Consider the following 22,304-nt stretch of genomic DNA (forward strand, 5'->3'; position numbering starts at 1 on the left):
TGAATAATGTTTTAAGGATGCCATCCATCATCTTATTTTGCATAGAAAGTTAAATACATTTTGTGGTAATGCAGACTTTAGAACTTGCATAAATCAGTATCAGCCACAACTGAACCAAAAAAACAAACAAACCCCACTCTAAATTTTTACAGGGCCCCACCCCTAACCTGTTGGGTTAGGGGAGAGGTAGGGTACAGGTTCGATTGTGCGGATCAGATCTGAACTACCATCCCCAAAAAGCCAGACTTTGCAGTGCCACATTAGAAACTACTTAACAACCTCAACCCTCTGCCCATGTCCCTTCTCTTCTCCTAACTCTCCCTTGTTGGCTACTTCAAGGGATGTGTTAGTTTTCCATAAGTCAAAGCCAGGCTTTCCAAACCTGGCCTGGGGCCCCCCCTAGAGCCAGTCGGGTTTTCAGGATATCCCAAATTAATATGCATGAGATAAATTTGCATATTATGAAGACTGTATAATCGCTTCTTCCTGTTATTCACTTTTCTGTCCAGCAGTATTCTCGCACTCTCTATAGAGCCGGGCTGCCTCATGTGAATGTCATGGCCGCGGTTTGCGGCCCTCATCTCTTAAACAGACCTGACAAATGGAAGAGGAGGCGACGGCTCCACACTGACCAAACTGCTGGCACGCGCCTCGCCCGCCTCTGTGCTGAGAAAGTGACGAGAGCCGCGCGGGCCAATCGGAAGCAGCGGTGTAGGCTCCGCCTTCTAGGTCCTTCCCTACTACCATGGCTTGACCGGAAAATGGGCCGGCTCTTCCCAACACTGGGGGGGGGGTGTGTGCGGCTCCGGCTCTTCTCGTCCCCTCCGCAATCTCTGCTATGGCCCATCACTGACCCACCTGTGCTACACCCTGAGAGAAGCTCCTCCCCATCACCACCTCTGCAGTGCAGAATGTGAGAGGAGGGGCTGTGGGCTGAGGACCTGCTCGCTGACCTCCCCGCGCATGCGTTCTGTTCTGTAGCAGCTCGTGAAGGGTGGAGGTCGCGCGCCTTGAAGGGACGGCACGCCGTTGCGCATGCGCAGTGCGGTTTGGTGGGTGTTTGCGGTCAGTTCCGGTTGTTTGTCCGGGAAGCGGATCTGATTTGACTGTGAGGCCAACCGGACCGGGCCTTGAGCCGCTGATCATGGCCCGCGATTATGATCATCTCTTCAAGTTGCTCATCATCGGGGACAGCGGTAAGTGGAGTGTGGCTTACAGACCGGGTCTGGCCGAGGATTGCCTTGTGGACAGAGGCCTCCGCCCTGTGCGGCCCGGAGCTCGGCGGTCTAGGGCCTTTAAGACCCTTGGAGACCGACGGGTGGTCGAAAAAGTGCGTTGAGCCTTTCTAGGTTTCGGTCTCTCTCTGGACTGTATGGAGGCCGCGATGAAAGAGAAAGCAAAGCAAGTGAAAAGATAGTACAAGGAAGAGGGGAACATCACTTTGTCTTATATCCCAAAAGCTTGGGCTGCTGCTCGAGATTCTAAATATTTTCCACGCCTCCAGTGTCTCTTTAGACTGGCTTATTAACTCTCTACAGGCAACTGTTTTGGTGAGTTAGCCGGTGTTGGTAGCTCCTGACAGCTGGTACTATTGTTTTTTTAACTAGGGTCCTTCACTTCAGCCTTGAGTGGTTTTCTTGTAAAATATTTGTACAGAGAATTTATTTGACCGACTTCAGGTCAGCCTAGTTAGGGTTTGATAGTGACTGTCCGTGGGGTTAAGTATCAACAAAACAAGTTATGAGACCTTTTTAATACATCTATGATCTTGCCATCAGGTTAGAGAAGATACAATGCAGTTAAATAGGATTTAGAAAGTAACGATCTATAGTACTATTATAGCACTATTTCTTCACTAACCTGATGAAGGGAGGATAATTCTGGAAAGCTTGTCATAAAGGGGTGAGATGGGGTTTGTCTAGTGGGATAAAATGGGTATGTGTGAAGTTTTTGTTTGGGAGGAGGGGAGAGCTATTGGAAGAGGGTTGTAGATAGTCTCATAATAACGTGAGCCAGTAAGAGAAATAAAAAAGCAAAAACATAAAAGTAAAAGTCTGATTACCGTATCTTATATTGGATCTTCAGTAAGTTATTTAAGATGTACAGCTGATTCCATATACTTAAATTGCTTATTTAAGACAAGGCATTGTACATTGGAGTGGAGGAGTAGTCTAGTGGGTTTGAGTCCTGCTGTCGCTCCTTGTGACCTTGGGCAAGTCACTTTACCCCCCATTGCCTCAGGTACAAACTTACAGGCCGATACAGTACAGTGCGCTCCTGTGGCGCGCACTGTTAACCAGCATTTGGACGCGCGTTTTCGACGCGCTAGCTTTACCCCTTATTCAGTAAGGGGTAATAGCGTGTCGAAAACGCGCGTCCAAATGCTGGTTAACAGTGCGCGCCACCCGGAGCGCACTGTACTGTATCGGCCTGTAAGTTTGTACCTGAGGCAATGGGGGGTAAAGTGACTTGCCCAAGGTCACAAGGAGCGACAGCAGGACTCAAACCCACTAGACTACTCCTCCACTCCAATGTGCAATGCCTTGTCTTAAATAAGCAATTTAAGTATATGGAATCAGCTGTACATCTTAAATAACTTACTGAAGATCCAATATAAGGTACGGTAATCAGACTTTTACTTTTATGTTTTTGCTTTTTTATTTCTCTTACTGGCTCACGTTATTATGAGACTATCTACAACCCTCTTCCAATAGCTCTCCCCTCCTCCCAAACAAAAACTTCACACATACCCATTTTATCCCACTAGACAAACCCCATCTCACCCCTTTATGACAAGCTTTCCAGAATTATCCTCCCTTCATCAGGTTAGTGAAGAAATAGTGCTATAATAGTACTATAGATCGTTACTTTCTAAAGTAAGTAAAGCGCACTGTACTGTATCCCCCCCCCCCCCCCGAGACTAATAGCACCCGCAACATGCAAATGTATGTTGATGGCCCTATTAGTCATTCCCCTGCGATACAGTAAGTGAAATGTGCAGCCAAGCCGCACATTTTACTTTAAGAAATTAGCGCCTACCCAAAGGTAGGCGTTAATTTCTGCCAGCACCGGGGAAGTGCACAGAAAAGCAGTAAAAACTGCTTTTCTGTGCACCCTCCGACTTAATATCATGACGATATTAAGTCGGAGGCCCCAAAAGTTTAAAAAAAAAAAATTTAAAATGGGCCCGCGGCTCGCGGGTTGAAAACCGGATGCTCAATTTTGCCGGTGTCCGGTTTCCGAACCCATGGCTGTCAGCGGGTTTGAGAACAGACGCTGGCAAAATTGAGCGTCGGCTGTCAAACTCGTGGGCCCTAATTTAAATAAATTAAGTTACTGAATCGCGCTCTCCTTCTTGGTTTACTGTATCAACCCGTTAGATTGTAAGCCCTCTGGAGATAGGGAAATACCTACAGTACCTGAATGTAATCTACTTTGAAGCGCTGAAAAAAGTGCGAAAAGCGGAATATAAAAATTATAAATAAAATTAATTTTCCTTATTAGACTTTGTTCCTGGCATTCCAATTTGTCCCAAAGCTACTGTCAGCCACAAAGGTTCTTTCCTAAATTGACGTAACTAGTAGGCCGATGCAATATCGGTTTGCGTAAAATGGGCGCTCATGATTGAGTGCCTGCTCTCCTAAAGTGCGCCCAGCCACCTCTTCTGGTTGCACAGTGCATTATTTAAATAAGGGGTTGTGCTAGGGAAAACTATGCATCCCTAATGTCTCCTCTGCATCGGGTGCACAGGAGAGGTGGCTATCAGTGTGGGCTGGGGAAATGGATGCTCAGTACGAGTGTCTGTTTTTCCCCAGCACTGGCACAAGATACACGGCGTGGACCTCTATCTTGGGTGCCCAAAATTTTCTTTTCAAGACTTTTTTTTTTTTTTTTTCAATCTGCTTTCTATGGTTCCTCCTATTTAGTATTGCCTTGGTACTAAGTGGAGGAATCACAGAAAGCAGGAACTTTTCTCTTTCCAGTGAGCCCTTGAGCGTGGCATACCCAGGGCTGGCGTAAAATCGGACACATTGGCTGCACATCAAATATTTTGAATCGCGGGGATTAGCTAGTAGGCTCATCTACATAGAGTTTACACATGATAAGCTCTGTTAGCTATGCACTTGATTGGATGTGCATTTTGGATGCAGTTATCCCCGTATTGCATCAGGGGTTATGGATGCAGTCGTGTGTTAAGCCTTGCGCTGGCTGCAGCGCATGGTATCGCATTGGCCTGAAGGTGTGTACCATTTTTTTTTTGTTTGTTTAAGATACTTGTATAATGAGTTGGATCCTAAATGTCACTGGTTGATACTTTGAGTAAGTGAAGACTTCCATCAAAAATCTACTAGTGACTGTTCAAATTTTACTAATAGGAGATCCCTGCAGCGCCAGAGAGCGTACACTGCTCCAGGATAGTATGGTTCAGAATCTTCCTCTCAACTATTACTCTACAAACATCTCAAACTCTTATCTCTTGGGTCCCTGAACTTTCAGAAATATCATGCTGAGTCAGATCAAAGGTGAAATAGTGGCCAATCCAGATCTCTAGGCCTGGCAGATTCTTGTTGGCTGCTCCAAGGGATAAGTGATGGTTTTCTGTAAGTCTGACAGGCTTCCCAAGCCTGTCCTGGGGACCCCAGAGCCAGTTGGGTTTTCAGGCTATCCCAATTAATATGCATGAGATAAATTTGTATATCATGAAGACTGTATATGTAAGTTTCTCATGCATATTCATTGTGGATATCTGAAAATCTGACTATGAAGGGCCCAGAACAGGTTTGGGAGCCCTGGTTTATGAACTTTTCTTCCAAAAACTTGCCCAAATTCTTTTGGATTTTAGATTTAATTACTCACCTTTTCCAAAGCCAAGCTCAGGATGAGTTATAGTTCATTCGCTGTAGCAATTTTTTTAATTCAGCTATGCTAGATGTCATGACCACATCCTCCAGCAACCAATTCCGTTTCTTAATTGTGTGCTGAATGGAAAAAATAATTTCTCCAGTTTTTGTCTGCTATCCATTAGTTTGATTGTGTCCTAGGCCTTGTACTATCTGAAAAGTAAAAAACTGTTCCCTATTTACCTGTTCCACCCCACTCATGATTTTTATAAACCTGTTGTGTCTTCTCCAGGCTGAACCTTTCTTTATAGGAGAGCCTTTCCATCCTCTCATCATTTTTTATGCCCTTCTCTGCATTCTAGTTCTGCTATGCTGCTTTTTTTTTTTTTTAAGATCGGGTGAACAGAGCTGTATTCAATACTCAGGATTCTGTTGCACCATGGATGTATATAAAGGTATTATGATACCAGTTTTGCTCTCTATTTGTTTCTGAATAAGGGTTTTTAACTTTTAGAATTGTCTTATTAATATTATTGTATTTTAAATATTTTAACTTCAATGTGGAAGTAATATGTATTTTAGCCTATTATTTTTAGCTGAAAATAATGTAAAATCTATAGTGAGAAGTTTGTTATATGGGTATGTTTTTTCGAATCTTGCTACTGCAAATTCCATGATTGTTAACCGCCTTGATATTAAATTGAAAGTCTGTATATAAAGTTGAATAAATAAAATCTCAAACATTGTTTGCTTTTTTAACTGCTGCTGCACACTGAGCTGAGGATTTTAAAGTATTAGTCACAGTGACACCAAGATCTTTTTCCTGGCTGGTGACTCTTAATATGAAGTACCAGACCTGAAAAGTTACACTTCGGGTGGTGCTCAATTCAGTGCGCAGGATCAATGAGCTCCAGGGTCCACTAACTTATCCATCTTCCACAAAGATTTTTAACATGCATCCTAACTTCCGATATAATGTAGTGTCAGAATTCTACCTTAACCAGTTAATTGTTCTTTCAGCATTATTCTCCAGTCCACAAAGATGAAAATGTATTGCAAAGTATGGATTGCGAAAGAGTCTTGGCTTTCCATCTGGAGTGAATTGAAGACCTTAGAAAGTTCACTCAGCTTCTTGTTTCATTTGACCCCAACAAGCCTGCGAACTGCAGTTTCCAAGTGCACCCATTCTAATTGGCTAGCAGATTGCATCTCCTTCTGTTATGCCCAGGCTAGCCTGAATCTGGTAGGAAATATGAAGGCTCATAGGGTTGGAGCCATGTCGATGGCCTGCATGGAGGACATTTGCAGAACCTCACTATGGAGTTTTTGCTACACATTACATAACATAAGTTGCCATACTGAGGATCCTTCAAGCCCAGCATTCTGTTTCCAACAGTGGCCAATCCAGGTTGCAAGTACCCAAACATTAGATCCTATGCTACTAATGCCAGTAATAAGTGGCTGTTCCCTAAGACAGCTTGATTAATAGCAGTTTATAGACTACTACTCCTCCAGGAACTAATCCAACCCTTTTTTTAACCTCAGCTACACTAACTGCCCTAACTACATCCTCCAGCAACAAATTCCAGAGATTAATTGTGCGTTGAGTGAAAATGTTCTACAATTTGTTTTAAATGTGCTACTTACTAACTTCCTGGAGTGCCCCCGTAATACTTCTGTTTTCTGAGAGTAAATAACCAGGTCACATTTACCCGTTCTAGTTCTCTCATGATTTTATAGACCTCTATCATATCCCCCCTCGGTCATCTCTTCTCCAAGTTGAACAGCACTAACTTCTTTAGCCTTTCCTCATAAGGGAACCATTCCATCCCCTTTATCATTTTGGTCACCTTTCTCTGTGCCGTCTCCAGTGCAACTATATCTCTTTTGAGATGCTGTGACCAGAATTGCACACTGTATTCAAGGTGTGGTCTCACCATGGAGCAATACAGAGGCATTATGACATTCTCCGTTTTTATTCACCATTCCCTTCCTAATAATTCCCAACATTGTTTGCTTTTTTTGACCGCTGCTGCAAACTGAACCAACAATTTCAATGTAATATTAACTGTTATGCCCAGATCTTTTTCCTGGGTGGTAGCTCCTAATATAGAAACTAACATTTGTATAACTACAGCATGGGTCATTTTTCCTTATATGCATCACCTTGCACTTGTCCACATTATATTTCATCTGCCAAATGGATGCCCAACTTCTGGGCTCGCAAAGTCCTCCTGCAGTTTATCGTAATCCACTTGTGATTTTACTGTTTTGAATTACTGTGTGTCTTTTGCAAATGTGATCACCTCACTCATCGTACCTCTTTCCAGATCATTTATAAATATATTAAAAAGCACCTATTCAAGTACAGATCCCTGAGGCACTCCACTATTTACCTTTTTCCCCTGTGAAAACAGACCATTTAATCCTACCATTTCTTGTCTTTTAACCAGTTTGCAAGCCTCGAAAGGATATCTCCTCTTATGCCATGATGTTTTTTTAGTTTTCTTAGAAGCCTCTCATGAGGGACTTTGTCAAGTGCCTTCTGAAAATCCAAATATACCACATCTACTGGTTCACCTTTATCCACATGCTTATTCACCTCTTCAAAATAAATGAAGCAGATTTGTGAGGCACATTCACATCTCACTATTCAGACAGACTCCAAATATGACAGATTTGATCAGTCTGTCTTTTTGAGGTATAGAATCCAAGTCCATCCCTTCTAGAGCCCGTTATCTTTGTTTTCCAGGCAATCTCTTTTAAAGAAATGGCTGTTGCTACCAAAAATAATTTTGCCTGTTGGCAATTTTTTGTTTTGTCTTTTCTTCCCTTTTTTTTGCTCGGGGTAGTCTGTAGCTAGGGTTTACCACTTGTGAGGCTTTAGCATCCTTCTTGTCCTCAGAGAAAGCAAAGCTGCTTACCTGTAATAAGAGCTCTACTGTCCTCAGAGGATGTATGAACCTGCATGCCTGGAGATCTTTCTCCTCTTTCACTGTAATGGGTATGAAAGAACTGAGGGACGTGGTGTGGTGACACAGGTTGTGCTGCACATGCTCAATCAAGCATTCCAGAACCTAAAAATCTGTTAAGACTGAGAGTGAAGGACTTAAAATATCTCTCCTCGAGGATATACATATGATACAGACTTTTAAACAACTGAAAGGTATTAATTATGCACAGGAATCAAACCTTTTGTTGTTTATATTTATTTATTTATTTATTTATTTTTAGATTTTTATATACCGGTGTTCCTGTATTAAAATACAGATCACATCGGTTTACATTGAAACATAAAAATTACGCCAAGAGGCGGTACATATAACAAGGTTATAGAACTTGGAAAACATGGAAAACAGGTTCGAAAAATAACATTGAGAAAATTGTATAGTCTCTTTGAGAAACCAAATCATAAAATAAGGCGTAATTGTCTAAGATAAATGTGATCTGCAGAAGGGATTGCGATGGTGAGAAAATCTTGATAGCTGGAGGTAAAAAATAATCAAAGTTCTGGAAAAGCTTGGCTAAAGAGCCAGGTTTTAATTTTAATTTTCTTTTTGAAGGAAGCGAAGCAGATCTCAAGGCGGATGTCTGGCGGGAGCATGTTCCATAGTACTTTGAAATGCCAAAAAGTGGAATATAAAAATATTTCCCTATACAGAGAGGGCTTAGACTGTTTGTACCAGTGGCATAACCATGGGTGAGCTGTGGCCCACTCAATCAGCGTTGCCTTGCAGCAAAAGGAGAGGCCCTGTCACAGGGCCGCAGTGGATGCCGGGCGTGCACGTCCAGGGGAGCAGCGGCCAAGAAGAGGAAGTCGCCAAGCAAGCCTGCGAAGTCGCCAAGCAAGCCTGCGAAGCTGCTAGTGGATCCCATCCCACTAGCAGCCGAGAAGAGGAGCAGAAGGCCAGCAGTCGAAGAAAAAAAAATTCTCACCGGAAGGCGCCCGTTCTCCTGCTCCTCCACGTGTGCCGGCCCTGTGCGAGATCAGCATAGAGGACATGCTAGCCCCACGAGTTTTTGAATACCATGGGCAGGCACACAAAGAGCAGCATCAGAACAGGCTCCTCCTTTTTCTCCTGATGAGGAATATGCCTGTATTTTGTATTTGTGTGTATGAATGGTAGCCTGTCTTGGGGGGGGTCTGTGTGTGTTTGTGAATGAGAGTCTGCCTGGGGATGTGTGTGTGAATAGGAGCCTGCTTGGGGGAGACGTGAATGGGAGCCTACCTAGTGGGGGTGTGAGAGTGGTAGTATTTGCAAATGAGAACCTGTTTCTGTGAGGGAGTGTATGGGTGTGTGGGATTGGTAGCCTGCATATGAGAGAGAGAGCCTGTGTGTATACATGTATATGGAAGTGAGAGTGAGAGCCTGTATGTTTGTATGGAAATATGAAGCTGTATGTGAGAGAGCATGTAAAAGTGAGAGCCTGTGTGTCTGAGGGGGAATGGGAGAGAGCCTATTTATGTGAACGTGTGAGAATGAGAGCCTGTGTGTACATGTGAGCCTGTGTGTGGGGGGAGGGGGGAACCTGTGTGTATATGCGAAATCATGGAAGAGTGGGCTTCTGTGAGAGCATATGTGAGAGCCTGTGTGTGTGTATGAAGGAGGAAGGAAAGAAGACAGGAGAGAAGAAACAAGAGACAGATGAGGATAAAAGATTGGGGCCAACTGATTAGAAAAATAACATCAGACAAAGGTAAAAAAAAAAAAAAAGTTTTCTCTTTCAGCGACTGGAATATGCTATCTTGGGAATGTGCATTTCTTATATATTTGTATTTTGCTTTTTCTTCAGTATTCCAGAGTTCAGAGTCTGATTTCTCTGGCTTTCCATTTCAGTTTTGTCTGTATGTTTTTCTAATTTGTAGTCCCTTATTTTGTATTAGTTAAGGGTCTGTCTGTGTTGCGCATATGTGACAGATGCAGTATTTTGGCTAGCGAGTACTTTCTCTGTAGGGATTTGTAGCAGTCTGGTTTGTTCTGTTTGCTCATTAGATAGTTTATTAGTGTTCTAGGGCCTGGTGTAATATTTGCCTTGCTACATTTTCATAGACAGGGTTGCTGCTATTTGCATCCTGAGAGTTACTGCTGATATGGTATGGTAAGATTCTAGGTTTTTTGGGGGGGGTTTTCGCAGAAGTTTGTGTTACTTCACAAAGTGTTTGGCAGTAAAGGGAATTTGGTTTGCTGTTCTGCACCTGTTGCAAATCTTTTTATGATTATTATTGCTGTTTTGTTATATTCTCTGGAAAGATGATTCATAAAATTATATTGATATGTTTTTTGTGATTGGATCTGATGTTTCTGTTAAGTGGCTTTTATTTACTTTTTACATGATGTGTATTTATAAACTGCAATACATATACATTTCATATAGATTAAAGAATTTAATGTTGGTAAGTGCTTGAAGTAATAGAACTAAAATTATTTTAAAATGCCGCTCATGATGCATGATGGCTGTTGCAGACTACTCAGAAATCCATTGTAGGGTGCATGCTAAGGCATTATTTATCAGTAAGAGTTACAACTATTAGGGCCTAGATCTGTATGTCTACTGCCCACCAATGTTAACCTTGGGCCTCTCCAAAATTCAGTTCTGGCTACGTCGCTGGTTTGTACCTGAGGCAACAGATGGTAAAATGACTTGCCCAAGGTCACTCCATGCCACTTTCTGATAGAAAGAAAGCTGTAGAACTAGGGGTCTTGGTATGAAACTCCAAGGGAGATAGACTCAGGAAATATTTCTTCATGGAAAGTGTTAGTCCTGGGGGAATTCTGCACTACTGCAGAGCGCAGAATTTACACAGAATTCCCCCTCCCCCGCCCCCCCCTCACACACAGAATTTCCAAATTCTGTGCAGAAAATGGCAGAGGAGACCCTGCCATTCGTGGCAAAGGTGACGGCCCTGGTGTGCCATGGGAAGTGGCCCACTCATGGCAAGATGAAGGCCCTGTTGAAGGGGGGGGGGGTGTGAGAGCAGGGGGGAGGGGGGTGCTTGAGTGTGGGTGCCAGAGAAAGGAAGCCTGTGTGAGGAGATTGTGAAGGAGTGTGTATGTGTGTGAGCGATTGGGAGCTGGGGTGTGTGTGTGTGAAAAAGAGATTGTGTGTGTGTACGTGAGGGAGCCTGTGTGAAGGAGTGTGTGCGAGAGAGACATATGCATCCTGTGTGGGTGTGTATGTGAGAGAGGGGGACCCTGTATGAAGGGGGGTATGTATGTGCTAGAGAAGGACAGAGAGAGCCTGTGTAAAGGGAGAGGCCATAGAGTGGAAGGGGTTGAGCCTAGAGGTGGAGGTGAGAGATACTGGCAGGTGGAGGAGTTGGGGCCTGAGAGGGCAAAGTGACCAGGGGACTAGGGAGAGAGAATGGAAAGGACACTTAACAATGAATTTCTAGGGAAATCCTGCTCAAAATATTTAAAATTCTGCAACATTAATTTTTCTGTATTAATTAAAAATGTAATTATTTAAAGACAGTCATGTATATTGTGTTACTTGTTGACCAATATAAAGTTTGCAGAATTTTAAAACTTTTTTTTTGCACAGAATTCCCCCAGGAATAAAATGTGGTGGATTTATGGAATGCCCTCTCCCTGGAGAGAGGTGGTGAAGACAATGGTAATGAAATTCAAAGGGTGTGGGATAAACACAAGATGATCCTTATTGGCTAAAGGATGGAAATGAAGAAAAGGGGTAACCTGACAGAGTACTCATTACTACCCTATCGAATAATAGGACTAGGGGCATTTCATGAAATTAGCAGGTAGCACATTTAAGACTAATTGGAGAAAATTCTTTTTCATTCAACGCACAATAAAGTTCTGGAATTTGTTGCCAGAGGATGTGGTTAGTGCAGCTGGGTTCAAAAAAGGTTTGGATAAGTTCTTGGAGGAGAAGTCCATTAAGTGCTATTAATCAAGTTTACTTAGCTAATAGCCACTGCTATTAATTGCATCATTTGCATGGGATCTTCTTAGTGTTTGGGTAATTGCCAGGTTCTTGTGGCCTGGTTTGGCCTCTGTTGGAAACAGGATGCTGGGCTTGATGGACCCTTGATCTGACCCAGCATGGCAATTTTTTATGTACTTAAATAAAAACTTGCTGAGCAGACTGGATAGACCAGTTGGGTCTTTTTCTGCTGATATTTACTTTGTTACTAATTTTTCTAGTTAAAATGGAATGTTACAACCATCCCATGCAGAAGGCAATTTTTACTCTGGCAATGAGGCAGTCTTTTGCCTGTGTGTGTTTAAGCAGGAAATAGAGCAGGAGTAGAATGTGTGGTAAGTTCTCTTTCAATGGTCGTAGCCCAGATGATATAGCTGACTTTGAAATCATAAGGAGCTGAACTTTGCTCTATTCTTGATGCATCCTTCTGGCTTGAAGGCTTAAGTGTATCTTTCTAGAAATAAACGTGGTAAGATTTTATATTACACCTGTGAGCAGGGAATGCAATCAGTAAGAGCTGTGGAGATACATTTTGTAGCCCTGGGGGTATTCTGCGGTGCGCAGAATTCCCCCCACTCTTTGCAGAATTGCCAAATGAGACTCCGGCATGCTGCGAACGGAGCGCAAAATTCGCAGCGAAGATGAAAGCCCCCTGCGTGCTGGTCGCAGCGAAGATGAAGGCCCCGGCATGCCGCAAACGGACCGCGCACGCCATTCGCAGCGAACATGAAGGCCCCAGTGAGCATGAATGTATATAGAGAGGTGTGGAGGTGTTGGTGTGGGTGCGTGCCAGAGAGAGGGAGCCTATATGAGGAGATTGTGAAGGAGTATGTATATGTTTATTTATTTATTTAGGGATTTTTATATACCGCTGTACGTAAAAAGATACATCACCGCGGTTTACAATAAACAATAATTAGCAACAGGCTTTACAGATAACAGGTATGAATGATAACAGGCAGTACAGACAGTAAACCATAAATTAATGTTTTACATACAAGAATGATATCGGATGTAACTAAAAAATCATTTTTGTGTGAAAGATTGGGATCTGGTGTATGAAAAAGGGATCCTGTGTATGTGAGGGTGCTGGCCTGTGTGAAGGGATTTTGTGTGAGGGTGTATGCGTGAGAGAGGGAGCTTGTGAGAGTGTGCATGCAAGGGAGAGGGAGCCTTTATGAGGGTGTGTATGTGCACTAGAGAAAGGGTGTATGTGTGAGAGGGAGGGACAGAGGGAGCCTTTGTGAGGGACAGTACTGAGAACGAGGTCAAACTCTGGGAGTAGAGAGACAGTGGAGGAGTTGGAGCCTGAGAAGGCAAAGTGGCCAGGGGAGTAGGGAGAGAGAGCGGAAGGGACACTCTCTTACAGTGAATTTCTAGGGAAATTCCGCTCAAAATATTTAAAATTCTGCATCTTTAAGTAATACATTTTTCTGTATTAATTTAAAATGTAATTGCTTAAGGACCATCATGTAAATTGCGTTATTTTGACCAATATAAAGTTTGCAGAATTTTAAGTTTTTTGTGCGCAGAATTCCTCCGGGAGTAATTTTGCTGAAATTTTTGTTGTTTCACACATACCTTTCCCACCCCCATAGTTAATTTGGAAAATATCTATTAACATTAACTCCCCCTCTGATCTTGTATGTCAGGCTTATGGAAAAAGAAAGCAAGATGGTTTGCACCTCATCAGGAGTGTCTTGTTACTGAACCACATCACATAGCACAAGTCTATTGGCAGATTATTTTGGCTGCTGTCTGCTTGAATGCACAGAAATAAAGGCTAAATAAAAACACAAGGCAATATCTTTTCTGATTGGACTAATTTAATATAGTTGACTAGCTTTCAAATGCTCCTCTTCAGGTCAGAATTCAAAGGAGCAAAAGATGGCATTACCAGGAGATATATTACGCTCGTAAATGTCTACGGGCCTAATGTTGGTCAAAGCGAATTCTACTAAAAATTGTGTTCTGTTTGGAGCAATTTAATTCACAGGGTTTGTGTTTTGGGGGGGGGGGGGAGATAACAGAATTGATAGATCTGGAGGTGGTTTTGGGGTTGCAAAATTTGATCACTTATGTTAAAGACTTTTGGAGAGAACAGTATCCCTTCTATAGAGATTACACTTTTTTTCTCACCTAGGCCTAAATCTCATAGTAGAATTGATTGTTTTCTTATGTGATCTCTACTTGAATACAATCCAATGTTGTGATATTTTGCCCTGTACATTGTCAGATCATCATGCTGTATCTGTTATGCTGGGGGCAAATGATAAGCTTCGATCTGCAAGACCATGGATGTTTAATATCTTTTCTGGGGAAGAAAGCACTTTGGGGCCTGGTAGCTGATGCATACACTAAGTTTAATGAAACAAATCCAGTGGGGGATTATAATCCAACATTGAGATGGGAAGCTTTTAAATGTGTACTCGGGGAAAATTATTTCATTTGCAAGTTAACTTTTAATAGGTAACAAAAGGCTAAACAATTAGAATTGGAACATACTATTATAGTTTAGACTACAGCATAAAAAAAGGATAATCAAACATCTATAAGAAATTTGTTTCTAGCTAGGCATGAATTAAAAACTTTACAAACTGATGTTATTGAAAGGTCTCTCAGGTATATGAAACAACAGTACTACGAACATGGTAATAAGACAGGTGCTTTGCTTGCTAGAGTGGTTAAAGAACAGACAAGATTCTATGATATATGGGATGATGAACTGCCTTCCTACAGATATTAATAAAACTGTTTGCTAGGCATTTTGAGACTTTATTGCTTAGCCTGACCCTATGCCTGAGAAGATTAACCAGTTTGTTGATCCTCTAGGACTTCCTAAAGTACCTGAAGAAGATTTGGGATGTTTAACAGCTTCCATTACTCCAGGAGAGGATATTAGTACAATTTGGAAGTTTGCTTTGGGTAAAAGCCCTGGCCCAGATGGGTTTCCTTGGATTTTTATAGGGCTTTTGCTGACCTTGTAGCCCCTGTTATGTGAAGTCTTTATCTATCGGGCTGATACAGTACAGTGCGCTCTGGAGCGCATTGTAAACGCGCGTCCAATCCCCCGAACCTAATGGCGCCCGCAACATGCAAATGCATGTTGTTGGCCCTATTAGGTATTCCCGCGCGATTCAGAAAACAAAATGTGCAGCCAAGTCACACATTTTAGAGATGTGAATCGGAACTGAAATCCGAACCGATTCTGGTTCCGATTCACATCTCTAACACATTTTGCTTTCAGAAATTAGCTCCAACCCAAAGGTAGGCGCTAATTTCTTCGGTCACCAGGAAAGTGCACATGTGACTGCAAGAGGTGCACAGAGGGTGCACAGTTGTTACTGCTTTTCTGTGCACCCTCTGACTTTATATCATGGCGATATTAAGTCGGATGTCCCGAAACTTTCCTAAAGTAAAAAAAAATAAATAAATTTGAAGTCTGCCCGCAGCTGTCGGGTCGAAACCCGGACGCTCAATTTTGCCGGCGTCCGGTTTCTGAGCCCGTGGCTGTCAGCGGGCTCGAGAACCGACTCTGGCAAAATTGAGCGTCGGCTGTCAAACCCGCTGACAGCCACCGCTCCTGTCCAAAAGGAGGCGCTAAGGATGTGCTAGAGTCCCTAGCGCCTGGTTTTACCGCCGGGCCTAATTAGCATACTGAATCGCGCGCACAGGAGAGCAGGCGTTCGCCCACTGTCCCTCGGACTTTACTGAATCGGCCTGTATGCGAGCTTAATGCCTATAAGTGACAACTAATGGAGGGATTAATAGTGCTAATTCATAAAACATCTAAGGACCCAACACAGTGTGCCTCCTATAGACCTATTTCACTAATAAATGCAGGTGTGAAAAAAATTGGCTAAGATCCTTCAGCTACGTATGGAGGAGTTGATTCCTGTTCTGGTCTCCTCTGACCGGACGGTTTCATGAAAGGTCAGTCCTCTGTTCATAACACTAAAATGTTATTTAACTTCCTAGCTCTAGCCCCTATATGTAGGACATCTGTGGCCACTGTATCAATGGATGTAGGTAAAGCCTTTGACCATATTTCTTACCCTGTTTCCCTGAAAATAAGACAGGGTCTTATACAAATTTTTGCTCTAAAAGATGCATTAAGCCTTATTTTCAGGGGATGTCTTATTTTTCCATGAACAGCAATCTACATTTATTCTTGAACAAAAAATCAACATTTATTCAAATACAGTCATGTCATCACATTCTGGAACATCATCATAACTCTCCAAACCCTGAATTCTTTCGTGATTTTCTTGTGACTCTATTCCCTTTAGAACCATTGGCTCCAATTTCTCATGTCTAGCCATAGCGCTTTCCTTAAATGAGCACCTCTTGTCCATTTAGCCTGTTTGTAGCGCATTGGCAACGCAACTGTCTGTGATTTTATCCCATGAATTCTTCACCCAAGTCACAACCTCTTGCAGTCTAGGCTTCACAAAGTTTCCACGCTGATTTCTCTCCATTCTATTTTCAATGTAGTCATTAATTTCCATGCACAAATGGCCCTTGAATGGCTTGTTATTGCAATATTAAGAGTCTGGAGATAGGCAGTCATTCCTGCGGGAATCATTATTTGATCTATTTTTCTGTCTTGAAGGAAGTTCTTCATGTTTTTAGTGCGGTGTATGCTGGCTGAGTCCCAGACTAGCAGACCTCTTTGCCCGCCTCGCAAAACAAGCGGAAGCATTAAATCTAACCACTTCCTTATAACTGCTTGTGTGCTCCAGGCTTTTTCAGTTTTAAGAATATAAATGCCTGAAAAACATTCAATCTTATCCTTCTTGCCGTTAATAGTGATTAGGGGTGGGCCTTTATTTCCATCCAGCAAATTGCCAAAATACAGGTAACGTGTACTTTCATAACCAGTGGAGGGAATCTAGATTGAGGAGGCACACTGATCAATTGTCATTTAAGATCCTTGGCCCATAAACACTGCAGTTTCATCCACAGCAATCATGTTGGAAAGTTGATATTTAGAAAAGTCCATGCTATCAACAAAGGACTTGAATGCAAGTGCGCGTTTAATAACTTCAGCATCTCCCAGCTTAAACAGTGTTGTCTATCTTCTTAGAGACAGTTCACATCGCTGAAGGAAGCCATCCAACCAGTGTTGTGATGCGTTGAATTTTTCTGGGGATATTTCTAACTGTGGTGCCATTGCAAGGGCAAATTCTTGAATATCAGCCCTGCGCACAACCAAAGCCGTTGTTTTTCTGTCAGCAACCTGTTCACAGATCATGTCTTCCAGATCAGGAAATAATGGTTGCCGACCTGATCCACATTTGCGCTTCTTAGCATTTCCATTGTAAACCTGTTGACTGAGGTTATTGTACTCTGCTCGCCATTTTCGGACCATTCGGATATCCAACACCTTCTCTTTGCAGAAAACAGTAAGATTTTTGCCCTGGGAGTACTCCACGATAACTTTCTTGTACTTGATGGACTAGCTCTTTCTTTTTGCACTCATGTTGTCTGGGGGTCAAAGTACCGGTACCAGTACGGTATATTTCTTGTTCATCTGTTTACATATGATTCTGACCCATAGTAAAAGGTTGATAGACCCTTCACCAAGAAAAGCAGACACCCCCAAAAGAATCTCAATCAAAAGACCCCATGAGACAGACACACAATAAGGATTAGCAAGTGCCGGGCTCTCACACACACACATCGGGTAGTCCTGCTGGCATCACTCCCGCCACAGGCGTGTTGCATGCTGTCTGGTCCCTTAGTGTTCCAGCTGCTCTCTTCTGCGTTCCACTGCTATCAAGTGTAGCAGTTGGCTCCCCCTGGTGACCGGAAGCAGCCACAACGCTCTAATATAATGAGCTTGGGAGTAGAGTGACGCCAGAGGGACTACCCGATCAGTGTATGAGAGCTCAGCACTTGCTAATCCTTATTGTTTTGGGTCTCGTGGGGTCTTTTGAGTGCGATTCTTTTGGGGGTGTTTGCTTTCCTTGGTGAAGGATCTATCTGTTCTGCATTCTATTCCAAATTGATTTTACTTTTTTACAAATATAGCTGCCTGGACACTATGCTTGAATGTTGGGAGGCTAAAGTTATTAATATTGCAACTTTGGTAAAATCGACTTATTCTCTTAGAGAGCAGAGTGATGTCTGAGGTAACATGGTCTCTATATTAGAAATGGCGTACCATGCAGTCTGAGTGTTTAGTAAATGTTGAGATATTGGATTGTAACTTACAGATTTTGTCCATGTTGTAATGTACCTGCATATTATTCCCATACATTGTTAAATAGTTTATAAAAGGCCTTCCAATGATGGTGTGAGAGAGGTTTATATGATCAGAATGTAACAAGCAATATAATTTTATAGTTCATAATATGTTAGGAAACCTAAGGCTTTGAGTCCTTTTTTTGGCCATTCCAAATATAATCCCCCCTACACACACACACCTACACACACCTCTCAGCTATAGAAGTTAGAATGAGCTGATTTAGCTGCTTGCACAACTAAAGAGTCTTCCAGGGGTGGGGAGGAGATGATGGAGCCACTCATTCTGGATTGTGTTGCAGGATGGGTCATTGTCGTCTCATCCTGATGTGGTCCGTCTTTTTGAAGGGAGTGAAGCATCTTAGGTCTCCCTTGCGGTTACCAGTTCACTTATGGAGTCTTAACTTGGTGCTGGAATTTTTGGCTGGCCCTACATTCTGACCTTTCCTTGCAGTTGTTGACCTTGAAGATGGTGTTCCTGATGGCTTCATGTTCAGCGTGATGAATTTCTGAGCTGCAGGCCTTGTCTTGCTGGGAGCCATTCCTTCGGGTAACTCTGGCGTTACAGCTGCGTACTGTTCCATCCTTCTTGCCAAGGGTAATCTCGGATTTTCATATGATTCAGTCCATCTCCTTGCCGTCCTAGGTAAGGTCGGGGATGTGGAGGACTATTGTCGCTTGTGCTCCTTGGATGTCAAGAGACTTGTCTTGCGCTATCTGGAGGTTTCTGAACCTTTTTGAAAGATGGATCACCTGTTTGTTCTCCATGGCAGGTGTAAGCAGGGTGCTTCCATAGCTCGCTTGCTTAAGGAGATAGTCATGGTCGCGTATATGGATCCTGAGAAGCCGTTAGGGCTCATTCCACTTGAGCTCAGGCTGTGTCATGGGTGGAGGTTAGTTTGTTTCCTGTCGTTATCTACCGAGCTGCGATGTGGTCTTCCTTAAATACTTTTCCCAGGTTTTATCACCTGGATCTGCAGGCCTGGGATGATGCAGCCTTTGCATGCATGATGTTGACCGGACCGTGGGCAGCCTCCCACCCTGTTTCAGGAGTAGCTTTAGTACATCCCACTGGTCCTGAGCCCATCTGACTGCATGCTAGGTAATGGAGAAATTACCTGATAATTTTGTTTTCCTTAATGTAGACAGATGGACTCAGCTTCCCGCCCTTGGCTGCCAAATGATTGTGTCAGTAGTCCTCCTGTGGGGCTACGTGCACCCACGGATTCTAGTAAGTGCTCATCCAGTCCATAGATTGGGGTACCTATATTCTTGAGTTCCCTGTTTTATTGATGGTTGAGTACAGTTATGGTTGACTTTTTAATTGTTTTTTGCTAGTCTGTCCACAGTTGCTTTTTGAAGAGCATACTGACAGGCTAGGATCACTGCAGGAGTATACCCTATTTATACTTCTGGAAGGGTCCTATGTTATAAGGTCATAAAGCAATCTGTATTTGTTTTGATGAGTTGTATGTGTGCTTAATGTATGTTGAGTTAATTTAATGGCCTTTTGTTTCATGTTGATCTTCATGTGTCGTATGATCTTGATCTCTTGTTCTTGCCTTTTATACAAGGCTAACAGGGAAACATTGGCTACCTTTACAACCTTGAATCAGACTTTAAATGTTTGGGTTTTTTTAATTTATTTTTTATAAAGTTTTACAAATAACACAATTATCTTGTTCCAGTAATAGAAGTTTTGTAATTGGATATGTGGTAACATAATAAAAGGAAAATACAGGGAACAATACACATGTATATCTTCAGAAAGAATCTCTTATATCAAGAAACTGGAAGACCAAAAGAATCAGTGAGCGATAAGATCAGAAAAAAGAAAATATAAGAATAGCATCCTGAACACCACCCCCTAGGTTACTACCAATTTCAGCCGAGCATCCTGCAAGGAATATTAGGTATGAGAGTCCAGAAACATCCACAACTGCAAAGGTTCAAATAGCAACTAGGCTTCTACTAATTGACAGCCGATAGCCTCAAACTCTAACCTTACAAGGTTGCCCTTTAAAGACTTGCGCTTATTTGGGAGTGAGCTGGAGAAAATGGCTAATAAGTGGGGTGAGTCCCCAGTTCCTCGTATACTAGAGGATAAGAAACAGGCACCGTGATCCTTCAGCATGAGAAGTCTTACTAGAGGGTTCAGACATTTTAAACCCTACAGAGGAGTGACTTTTCAGAGGACTCAGCCTTTGGGTAGATATCAGTCCTTTTTGTCCCAGGCAGCCCAGACAGGACACAGGCTCAGGCAGTGGAGCATCCTGAGCTTCCCAGTGAAGATGTGCCACTGCGCACCCCCCCCCCCCCCCCCCCCGGGATATGGAGATAGGCTATCTCCTATCTTTCATTAGAGGTGGGTCATGATCACGACAAACCTGTGCATGCTGGAGGTGATGAGGGATGGCTATGCACTGGCGTTTGTGTTCCTCAGGACATGTTCTTGGTGTCTCCCTGCAACTCTCGTCAGAAGAGACAGGTCGTGGAGGTTACATTGTCAAGACTTCTCCGCCTGTAGGCTGCAGTTCCGATGCCCACGTTTCAAGTAAATACGGGCTGATATTCCATTTATTTTGTGGTGCCCAAGAAGGAAGTTTCTTTTCGTCCCATCCTGGATCTCAAAGGAGTCAACCGTCATTTGTGTGTGACTTGTTTTTGCATGGAAACCTTGCGCTCAGTGATAATGGCAGCACAGTTGGGAAAGTTCCTGATGTCTCTGGATCTCTACGAGGCATACCTGCATATTCCCATCAGAACAGAGCATCAGCAATTTCTGCATTTCACGGTTTTGGGACATGAACATCAGTTCCGAGTGCTATCTTTTTGATTTGGCCACCACGTCAAGAACATTTTTCTAAGGTTGTAGCGGTGGTGGTGGCGAAGTTAATAAAAGATGGGATCCTGGTACATCCATACTTGGACAACTGGCTAATTTGGCCAAGAGTCTGGAAGAGAGCCTCCGGGTCTCGCGCAAGGTGATCTCCTTGTTGCAGGAGCTAGGTTGGGTCATGAACCTGGCCAAGAGCAGTCTTGAGCCATCAGTCGCTAGAGTATCTCTGTGTTCGATTTGACATGAAACAGGGCAGAGTGTTCCTGCTGGAGTGCCGAATTCAGAAGCTGATGGCGCAGGTGCATGTATTGACTAACACGATACGCCAGACAGTGTGGTTCTATCTTCAGGTGCTCAGATTGATAGCAGTAACCCTGGAGGTGGTGCCTTGGGTGAGGACGCATATGCATTCTCTTCAGTGCTCTCTGCTGTCTTGTTGGAGCCATCAATCTCAAGACTACTCAATTCAGCTCCACCTACCAATGGAGGTCTGTCCTCAACTACAGTGTGGTGGTTAAAAGCAGATCATCTCAGAAAGGGGGTTTCCCTAAGATCAACGGAATGGCTAGTACTCACGACAGATGCGAGCCTCCAGGGTTGGGGAGCTCAATGTCAGGAACTGACAGGCAAGGGTGCTGGAGTGCAGAAGGGTCTCTCTGGAACATCAATCGGCTGGAAGCCCATGCAGTCCGGTTGGCATGCTTGAGGTTCGGCAACAGATTGCTTGGTTGAGTGGTTCAGATAATGTTGGATAATACGACGACAATGGCTTACATCAATCGGCTGGGAGGAACTGAGAGCCAGCAAGTGTTGCAGGAAATAGGCCAACTTATGGAATGGGCGGAAGTGCATCTTCAGGAGATCTCAGCCTCTCACATTGCAGGAAAAGACAATGTAAGAGCCAACTTTTGCAGCAGAAAGAGTCTCTGGATCCAGGAACATGGGGGTTGTCAAATGAGGCGTTTCAGCTAATAGTGGATTGCTGGGGCCTTCTGTTTTTTGACCTGCTGGCGACTTCTTACAATGCGAAGTTTCCTCAACTAAGTCACAGGAGAGATCCAAAGTCTCGTGCAGGAGTGGCCGGACGGCAGGCTGATTTATGCTTCCCGCCCCCCCCCCCCCCCCCCCCCGTGGCCCATGTTGGGTAGAATGGTTTGGAAGGTCGAGAGTCAAGTAGGGATGGTGCTTCTAGTGGTACCAGATTGGCCCAGGAAACTGTTTGTATACAGATCTGTGAAGGCTTCTGGTGGACTCTCCCCTATGGTTTCTGGCACACAGGAATCTGCTACAGTAGGAGCCTGTTCTTCACGAAGATCTCAATTGATTTTATCATACGATATGGTCCTTGAGAGGGCTTGGTTGCTGAAGTGTGGATATTCTGCTGCGATGATTGCCACCTTGCTATACGAGCAAAAAAGTTCTCCACTTCCTTA

At 43.3% G+C, this 22,304-nt stretch overlaps 1 protein-coding gene across 1 annotated transcript in view; it reads left to right on the forward strand.

Moving 5' to 3' along the window:
* Positions 1 to 964: 964 nt before the first annotated feature.
* Positions 965 to 22,304, forward strand: part of RAB35 (RAB35, member RAS oncogene family) — a 71,778-nt gene continuing 50,438 nt past the window's right edge. Inside the window, exon 1 of the mRNA XM_029571790.1 lies at positions 965 to 1,196. Within this exon, the coding sequence (XP_029427650.1) occupies positions 1,145 to 1,196 (52 nt within the window). The 5' untranslated portion in view covers positions 965 to 1,144. The remainder of the gene's footprint in view (positions 1,197 to 22,304) is intronic.

This window comes from Rhinatrema bivittatum, chromosome 11 (genome assembly GCF_901001135.1).
Source record: "Rhinatrema bivittatum chromosome 11, aRhiBiv1.1, whole genome shotgun sequence".
Lineage (NCBI taxonomy): Eukaryota > Metazoa > Chordata > Amphibia > Gymnophiona > Rhinatrematidae > Rhinatrema > Rhinatrema bivittatum.